Source organism: Oncorhynchus masou, chromosome 32 (genome assembly GCF_036934945.1).
Source record: "Oncorhynchus masou masou isolate Uvic2021 chromosome 32, UVic_Omas_1.1, whole genome shotgun sequence".
Lineage (NCBI taxonomy): Eukaryota > Metazoa > Chordata > Actinopteri > Salmoniformes > Salmonidae > Oncorhynchus > Oncorhynchus masou.
In genome coordinates, this window is record NC_088243.1 from 85,729,239 (window position 1) to 85,738,884 (window position 9,646).

The following is a 9,646-nucleotide window of genomic DNA, read 5'->3' on the forward strand; positions in this document are numbered from 1 at the left end:
TATATTATTGTGATCTACAACTTGCACTTGACTCCCCCTCCCCCCCTTTACTCGCTCAGACTTTGCAGATAGTTACTTTACTGAGGAAATATGTACTTACTATGACTGTGAAATGCAGTTGTCCCACCTAGCAATCTTAAAAGGACTAAAATGTTAAATGTGTATATACAGAATGTGTAGCCAGCCTATTGATGTGTTTGGTGTGTATTGGTGTGTATACAGGGCTCATCTCAGCACGACTTCCTGGTAATAAAATCAAGGTTCAATAAATAAATAAAAAATGTGTGGTGGGAGAGTTAAATCAATGCAGCGAAAAACGCCCCCATTAATTTCGATCGGGGCATGATCCAGCGTGTGCCGCTCCGTAAAATGTTTAACCAATCATACCCATAATCGGAATCCACCACACTCGTTTCCTATTGGCTACATTTAGACTGACAGGGCTACACATACTCCACGACGATTGGTTGTACACTAAACTGCTCAGAGTACATACATTTGATTGGCGACATATTTCCTCTCGCAGTAAATTCATTGGTTCGTGTATCTAAGACTGTAAATTCTGGGTAGGTTGTCCAGGTTTGAGACCGGTAAAAGAGCATCCGAACACGTTTTGCGCTGCCCTGCTAGAACAATCTTTCAAGTTACCGCCTGGCAGAGCGGAGGTGATTCAGTGAAATCACACATATATATTTTTTAATAAACCATTTTTAACAATTGCCTCCTGGTAAGTAACCCTGTTTGGAATTATTGAATAAATATCCGCTGCAGTAATATTCGTAATCTTATTAAGGTGCTGTTTGATGCTAACTAGTAAGCTTAACGCTAGTTGGCATGATAAAAGCTAAGTCATTTTTAGTTGTGCTATCTAGCCAGTTAACTAACGTCTCTTAGCTAGTACATACTTGTCTTAAATTATTTGATTGTGCCACGAAATGAGACTTAAATCGGGGTGACGTGGGTTAAATTAGTCAGTCAATGCCCGAGTGGACCGTCGAAATGGTCAACTAATCCGACTGGGGTGGTTGAAAGACTGGCCTTTCCCCTAGCGAGCCATGGCTGCCCAGTTAGCCATGTTTGTCTGTTCAAATGTTTATGATATCAGTTTTGACGTCGAAGATTATCAGTCGACTGCTGTTTTAGTCTGCTACGTTTCGGTAACTAAGTATTTTGCTCGTTTTAAATAAACTGGGCGAAAAGGAGCCGTGGCTAACCTTGGCTAATTAGCTAGCTAGTTAGTTAGCATTGTATTTACCACACGTGTTGCTGATACAATATATCGTAGTTCGCTATTTCCAGCTGTCAGAGTTAATTTGGGTAATAAGATATAGTTGTCTGGCCATCGACATAACCGGCCAAAATCGTTACATTTCGATAACATTGTTTTTCTGTCGATGACGTGACCGGTGTTGCAGTCCGGCCTTTCTGGGCATAAAACCCTTGAAGCACAGCTTAGCTAAATGACGTTAGACAGTTTAACTGGGTGGGTCTGGGCGACTCATTTGTCTCCTATACTTAATTTCATACTACTATAAACTGAAACCTATTATTGGTTGAATTGACTGGATTTCTAGCGAGCTCGTCATCCAATAGATTAGATTGAATGCAAATGATGCTTTTGCACAGCCTCCTGTAACGTTTGTGCTAATGATAACGTTTCTTGTCGCCACGATTGGCTAAATAAATAGCTGGGTGATGTGGCTTGCCGGGTTTGTCAGACAGAACAGACACGGATGGTGACTGGTACAGATCAGACTCCATTATCCACACCATGACAACCACACCTTGTTTCAGTTCTCTTCAGCTGACCAAAGAAATGGTGATGGAGAAACCAAGTGCCCAGCTCGTGGGGCGGGAGTTTGTCCGACAGTACTACACACTACTCAACCAGGCACCCGACTACCTGCACAGGTAAAGCCAGTACAGTACTAGAAAATTGTTCCCAAACAGTATCTGTTCCATTGTGATCTGCTTTAATATATTAATGGGTTATCTATCCCTCTACTACAAAGATGAGAAATAACTGATTTTAAATGTTTTAGGTTTTATGGGAAAAATTCCTCCTATGTACATGGAGGTCTGGACAACAATGGCAAACCGGTTGAATCAGTCTACGGACAGTCGGTGAGTACTGCAATACAATATCCCCAAATTATATTTGCATCACTTCATGAAGCAGTATTATACGTTTCCTTTGTAAAATATCCAACGCGACACATCCAAACATGATTTTATGGCAAAGATCTCTCAGTATGTTCATATTAAAGATGGGTAATATATTTTCAGGCTTTCTGATACAAGTCTAACACATTTTAAGTTTGAGATTCTCATCAAGGTCTTGATTTCTGTATAAAGGAGATCCATAAAAAGGTGTTGGCGCTGAACTTTCGTGACTGCCACACCAAGATCAGACATGTGGACGCCCATGCGACCTTGAACGAGGGCGTCGTGGTGCAAGTGATGGGGGAGCTGTCCAACGACATGCAGCCCATGCGCAAATTCATGCAGACATTCGTGCTGGCCCCTGAGGTAGGTCCTTCAACTGTATAGAATAACATTGGGAATTTGCCCTTGAAACGTTTTTCATTTATGTATTAGTGTCCAGTTCAGTTAAAGGGTTAATTGTTTTAAACTCAATGACGTTGGTGTTTCAGGGCACTGTAACAAACAAGTTCTACGTTCACAACGATGTATTCCGTTACCAAGACGAAGTGTTTGGGGATTCTGACTCAGAACCCCCTGAAGGTGAGTCAGTTAAAGATTAGGAAGCTTCTTTACGTTTGGCTTGTTTGGGTTCTTATGTAATTTATGTCTCATGACTAATACATAATGGTTAGAGGTGTTGCTCTTATTGAACTCCATTGCGGTGCTTTGTACCTCTGGGTCAACGCTTTACCGTTTAGGTATATAGAAGCATCTGCTAAATGACTAAAATGTAACAGGTATTTCATTTAGCTCTAAAACTGGTGTAATTGGGACTGAGTCATGTTCTTGGTGTTTCAGAGTCTGATGAGGAAGTGGAGGAGATGGAGGAGAGAGTACCATCACCTGAGGTGGCCCAGGAAGAGGCTGCGACTTTCTACAAACAGACATCTTGGTAAGGAAACGTATCTTATCTTAGTCTTGACTACATCAGCAATCCCATTCCACTTTTCATCCTCAATGTTAAGTCTGTAATACTATAACATGGATGGTGGCAAACATGCCTTTCATCAGAGAGAGGTGTCCACCCATGGTGCTCAAAATATATATATGTTTTAGATGATTGTAATTCATCTTAACAGAATGTAAAGGGTAGAAGTATGTTCTTATACCATCATGACAGGTTTTATTGAAAAGCAAAACATTGCGTCTTCGACCGTGGCATCTTCATCCCAGCTATATATCATAAACCGACATTTAACCTGGAAGGAACAAGTCACGAGACAGTACTAAAACATAACTCCAAATATATTATTTGTCCTGTAGGCTATTTGCATAAATATTTAAATTAATAAATAACAATACTGCATGGTTTTCATGTACATTCTAGGCCTAATTTAATTTAGCCTTGACATTTCATTTTTTAAATAAATAACAAAACCTGGCTGTCTACGAACACTAAGAGCAGGCTGGTCATGGCTAGAATGGATCCAGCTTGTCAAATTAACATCAAATTTGACTTTTCGTATCAGGTTTGGAGAATTAGGAAAAGCGTTAGCTAAAATGAACCTCATAGCTTTCATTTGACAATCTGTATCCCTTCGAGCTATCACCCGGGCTGGTCCGCCCCACTCCCATTCCCGTTGCGATTCAGCACCACCGCAAAAGGCAGACACAAAATGAAGAAGTTCTTACACTGATGTTGTCCAATCAAATTTGGACAACCGTGTTATAGGTTTACATTTCTACTGGAGGATGTTAATAAATGTTATGCTTATTGTAATTTTAACTATTGTGAGGTCATGGGGGCGGCAGGGTAGCCTAGTGGTTAAAGCATTGCAACCGGAAGGTTGCAAGTTCAAACCCCCGAGCTGACAAGGTACAAATCTGTCGTTCTGCCCCTGAACAGGCAGTTAACCCCACTGTTCCTAGGCCGTCATTGAAAATAAGAATTGGTTGTTAACTGACTTGCCTAGTTAAATAAAGGTAAAATTAAAAAGTGCCTATACGTGACTTATTGACAACAGCATCGTACTATGGGCAGTTGGCTGCTGAATACGCTCAACTGAAATGCACCGATTGAACATAGAAGTAAAGTATTATCTATCCATTCCAAATCTTTATAGACTACTGTACATGAAACGGGCAGCACATGTTGATCTTGCCTCGGGGAGCAGAACTTCTACAACTGTCCTGACCAACACAATTTGTCTCTCATTTGCGGCTGTCCTTGGCCTGCTCAGTGAGCTGCTGCTGTTGGAAAATCAAAACCGTCCCACTCCTTTTTAAAGCAGCATACGATATCCGTCAGCCTCGTTACTTTGTTCTCAGGAAGGCGCAATCTAGGGGCCTCCTGAGTGGCGCAGTGGTCTAACGTATTGCTAGCTGTGTCACGAGAGTCTGGGTTTGAGTCCAGGCTCTGTTTGGCCCAGGTTCGTCCGGGTTAGGGGATGTTTGGCCCAGGTTCGTCCGGGTTAGGAAAGGTTTGGCCCAGGTTCGTCCGGGTTAGGAAAGGTTTGGCCCGGCGTCGTCCGGGTTAGGAAAGGTTTGGCCCGGCGTCGTCCGGGTTAGGAAAGGTTTGGCCCGGCGTCGTCCGGTTTGGGGGAGGGTTTACTGAAATAATAAACGTTTTGTTTTCAAAATGATAGTTTCTGGATTTGACCATATTAAGCTCGTATTTCTGTGTTTATTATAATTAAGTCTATGGTAGAGCAGTCTGACAGCAGTGGTAGGCAGCAGCAGGCTTGTAAGCATTCATTCAAACAGCACTTTACTGCGGTTGCCAGCAGCTCAATGCTTGAAGCACGGAGCTGTTTGACTTCAAGCCGATCAACTCCCGAGATTAGGCTGGCAATACTCTAGTGCCTATAAGAACATCCAATAGTCAAGGGTATGTGAAATACAAATGGTATAGAGATATAGTCCTATAATAACTACAACCTGAAACTTCTTAACTGTGAATATTGAAGACTCATGTTAAAAGGAACAACCAGCTTTCATATGTTCTGAGCAAGGAACTTAAACGTTAGCTTTCTTACATGGCACATATTGCACTTTTACTTTCTTCTCCAACCCTGTTTTTGCATTATTTAAACCAAATTGAACATGTTTCGTTATTTGAGACTAAATTGATTTTTATTTAAGTTAAAATGTGTTCATTCAGTATTGTTGTAATTGTCATTATATAGATATAAAAATCAGCCGACTAATCGGTATCGGCGTTGAGAAATCATAATCGGTCATCCTCTAGTCTTCACTGATTTGGAGAAACCATCCCCTCTCGGCGGGTACACTGGAAACATTATTTTGCAAAGCCCCCCCCCCAGACACTTTAGACATCACATTTAATTTATTGGCTTTTCTGTGATGCGAAATATCGGTGGTTTACCCAGTAAATTACTTGCGACTTATTTAGTGCCACTTCATTCTAGTCTATCCTTGGGTTAATATTAGATGTGTGTGTCTGGGTTATATCAGCACCGAGGCCAAGAGACCAGAGGAGGAGGTGGCTTTAACCCCGGAACCTGAGGCAGAACCTGAACCTGAGGCGGAGGCGGAGCCAGAGGCGGAGCCAGACGTGGTGGATGGAAAACGGGACCTGGAGCCAGAGACCCTGCAGCAGCAGGAACACGCCACAGAGGAGCAGGGAGAGCAGTGTCCAGTCTCCTCACCCCTGGCCACTGCTAACCCTGCCCCCGCACCCGCTGAAGATAACCGGGTAGGTCTCAACCCTTGTGTTGGCTACGCTGTGGTCATGTCAACATGGTGGTTGTGATTCCTTCTTTGTGTGACCTGGCTGTATATTCCTCTCTGGATGCTGTGTTTTGGCTGGTTATCCACTGTGGAGGTCACTAGGCAATATGTGACTTGTCTACACCTCTGATTAATCCATTTTGGTTGCATCAGCTTTGATTAGCTAATTTTGTAGATTAACTACTATTGCTGAGAAATTCCTTCCTTTGACCCTTGATGTTCTTCATTAGATTCATTGGGAGGCAGGGTAGCCTAGTGGTTAGAGCGTTGGACTAGTAACCGGAAGGTTGTAAGTTGAAACCCCCGAGCTGACAAGGTACAAATCTGTCGTTCTGCCCCTGAACAGGCAGTTAACCCACTGTTCCTAGGCCGTCATTGAAAATAAGAATTTGTTCTTAACTGACTTGCCTAGTTAAATAAAGGTTAAATAAATAGGTTTACGTAGCTTCTAGTGGTTTCCCTGTACAGCTACCAGACCTCATTCAGCTTGATTTAATACCGTCTGTCTGGTCTCTCCTCCAGCCTTTCTCCTGGGCGTCTGTCACCAGTAAGAACCTTCCCCCTAGCGGCGTTGTCCCCGTCTCTGGCATCCCCCCCCACGTCGTCAAAGTCCCCTCGGCACCGGTATGTTAACATACAATGTTACTTTTCTCTGTGTAAAAAACAAAAAAACAGTCCTCCTGTAGCCGACATGATGTATTAAATACCAGCAGAAGAAACAACCACACATTCTCTATTGATTACTAAGGTGATAAAAATCACCTATTACACATCTTGTATGTATCCTACCAGTTGAAAGACCACATGCACTATATTTATGAGGTATAATTAACGTGACTTTTTAAAAATCAACGTTCCTCTTAAAGGACAACGAACACAATCAACTAGTGATTTAGCTTGGAGCCTTGTTGTCTTGGTCTTCTAGTCTGGTTTCTCAGGGTCTTGTCTTGGTGCTTTAGCCCAGGGTGGAGGTGAAAACAGAAGCCGCAGCACCGAGAACACAACCGAGAGGAGACCAGAGACCGCGGGAAGCAAGGCCAGGCCCCCCACCAGTCAGAGGACCCCGACCAGGAGGTATGATCCACCAGATACCATCTGGATCATGTTCAAGATGTGGAAAATGTATCGAAATGAAGTGCAACTATAATAATGTACTTCCTTACCTCGTCCAATAAGAACACAGATTTGTTTTCCCTTGTTTTCCCTTCTACGTTGGATGTAAACCTGTCTGTTAGATTCCCATTGAGTTCAGTCTGTTAGTGTGTGTGTGTGTATAGTGCTTATTCTTTGACGAAACATCGGACGTGTATGCGTGACCGTTAATAAAGTGATCTCCTCTCATGCCTCTGTCGGGTCTCTGCTCTTGGTCTGCAGTGCGGGAAGGAGAGCAGGGAGAGTCGCCGGAGGTTGGCCGTGTGGTGAGGTATCCAGATGCTCACCAGCTCTTTGTAGGAAATGTTCCCCATGATGTGGACAAGGCAGAGCTCAAGGAGTTTTTTCAACGTATGTCCCTCTTTTTTTTTTTCATGGTCTGCAAAAAAAGCTTTTTAATTAATGGCTTTGTATGGTTTCAAATGGTAAATAATTGATTAAATAGGGACAGCACATGGTAATCAGTCCTGGGGTGTAGTAGTACCACATTTAGATGGATAGTCTTAATTGATCATAGTCCCCAAATGACCAGTTAGACATAATTTATTAGAATCATTGATCTTTCTAATTTTAAATGATCTGCGTCTGCAACAGAACACAGAATGCTTTGCAGCAACTGATGGAAGTAATTGATTGGTTGAAAGAGTTGTGTTAATATGATCTGGTTCCTCCTACAGAGTATGGTACTGTGCTTGAGCTACGGATCAACAGTGGAGGAAAGCTTCCTAACTTTGGGTTTGTGGTGTTTGACGATTCGGAACCCGTACAGAAAATCCTAAGCAACCGGGTACTAATTATTTTTAAACATATGTTATATGTTAAGCCTGAGTGTTTTAATTACCAATATGCTGATTTGATGAACTCTGCTCCATTTTGGTCAAGCCTTCGGCTCCATTTTGGTCAAGCCTTCGGCTCCATTTTGGTCAAGCCTTCGGCTCCATTTCAATGATAGAAAGGTGCTTCACGTTCCCATGTCTGTTTTGGAAGCAGTACATGTCATTCAAAAATTCTTAATGCATGTACAGACAATCCTTTCTAAAAGCCCACTCTGATATTTACAGTTTTTTTTTTTTATCATTTAAATTAGTTAATATACTAACAGTCCTTTCATTTGTAGCCCATTAAGTTCAGAGGCGATGTCCGACTGAACGTGGAGGAAAAGAAGACGCGCTCCGCCCGGGAAGGGGACCGGCGAGACATCCGCCCCAGAGGTCCAGGTGGCCCCGGAGGGCCCCGAGAGAGGATAGGAGGGCCCAGGGGCCCCCCCGCCAGGGGTGGCATGGCACAGAAACCCAGCTTTGGCTCTGGACGAGGTACTGGACCCAGTGAAGGAGGTCGCTACATGGGACCTCGTCAGTGAATGTCACTCTGAAGTTGGTCTGATGTCCTACCATGCCAGTTACTACTACTACTACTGATGTCAGTTGCCCCGACTCTTCGAGTATTATAAAACAAAGATGGCTACTACATCCCTCTCTCCCTTTGCGTTTTGTTTTGTTCCTTGGGATTCTGGAATGTGATCCACCTCTCCTTTTCTCCTGACTTTGACATGATCTGGGCTTTTCTCCTCGTCTTTTACATCATCCTGAACTTGAATTTGTTGAAAGATATTAAAAAAAAAATTAAATAAGGGTCTTAAACTAACTAGTTGAATTGGAACAGCCCAGTTTGGTTTTGGCGTTCTCTCCCTGTTTCTTAAAGGAACGTGTATGTACTGCCTGGGCAGTCCTGTGTATTACCACCACTGTCTTTTCAGGTCAAATGCAAGTAATGGTTTTATTTTAAATTGTGAAGTTGAATCATGGTTGTAAATGGTTATTATCGAGCATGTAACAAATCTGGTCTGCCTTTCACTACTGATGCACTTCATCATGACAAATCAGCTGATGAGAGAACTGAATAAACATGTTTTACTGTTTTAAACCTGACTTCTGTAGTCTATACATCGAGTTCATCTTTATGGGCTGGTTTCCTGGACACAGATTAGTCCTACTTCTGGACTATAAAGCATGTCTGGAGTTGTCCAAAGAGTTTGTTTTTTAGTGCAAGATGAGGCTTAATTTGTGTCCAGGAAATCGGCCCTTGTTCATTATGAGAAAAGGAAACCTGGCCACGAACCGTGAAAGAGATGCCATCCCCCAAAAAGGCAGATCAGAAGCAGTGGCACTCCTGTAGTCGATGCCTTATGTTCCGCACAGGAACCAAGAGGGTTAAGGAAGTCAGGAACCAAGAGGGTTAAGGAAGTCAGGAACCAAGAGGGTTAAGGAAGTCAGGAACCAAGAGGGTTAAGGAAGTCAGGAACCAAGAGGGTTAAGGAAGTCAGGAACCAAGAGGATTAAGGAAGTCAGGAACCAAGAGGATTAAGGAAGTCATTATTTATCACCGAGTAAATGTATTGCTGAAGATGTACCTCTGTTTTCCTTCTCTTGTAGGTCAGCACAGTGTTTCCTACATCGGATGGAAATCAATGCTAACCATTTTAACAGAGCATGTTCATGTAAACTAGAGATCGCGTGGACTAGTTTAGGAGCGGCACCAGACGGAAGAGGAAATTGCCGACTGCAATATGACGGCAGGCGGCTCTGGAGGACTTCATCAA

General features: G+C 42.9%; 1 protein-coding gene across 1 annotated transcript; it reads left to right on the top strand.

Moving 5' to 3' along the window:
• Positions 1-568: 568 nt before the first annotated feature.
• On the top strand, positions 569-8,970 carry LOC135526747 (ras GTPase-activating protein-binding protein 1-like). The gene is made up of 12 exons (XM_064955372.1): positions 569-727; positions 1,795-1,911; positions 2,043-2,124; positions 2,356-2,529; positions 2,655-2,745; positions 3,004-3,097; positions 5,620-5,860; positions 6,418-6,519; positions 6,855-6,969; positions 7,270-7,398; positions 7,725-7,834; positions 8,165-8,970. Exons 2-12 carry the CDS (start codon positions 1,817-1,819, stop codon positions 8,405-8,407), a joined length of 1,476 nt encoding a protein of 491 aa, XP_064811444.1. The 5' UTR covers positions 569-727; positions 1,795-1,816; the 3' UTR covers positions 8,408-8,970.
• Positions 8,971-9,646: the final 676 nt, after the last annotated feature.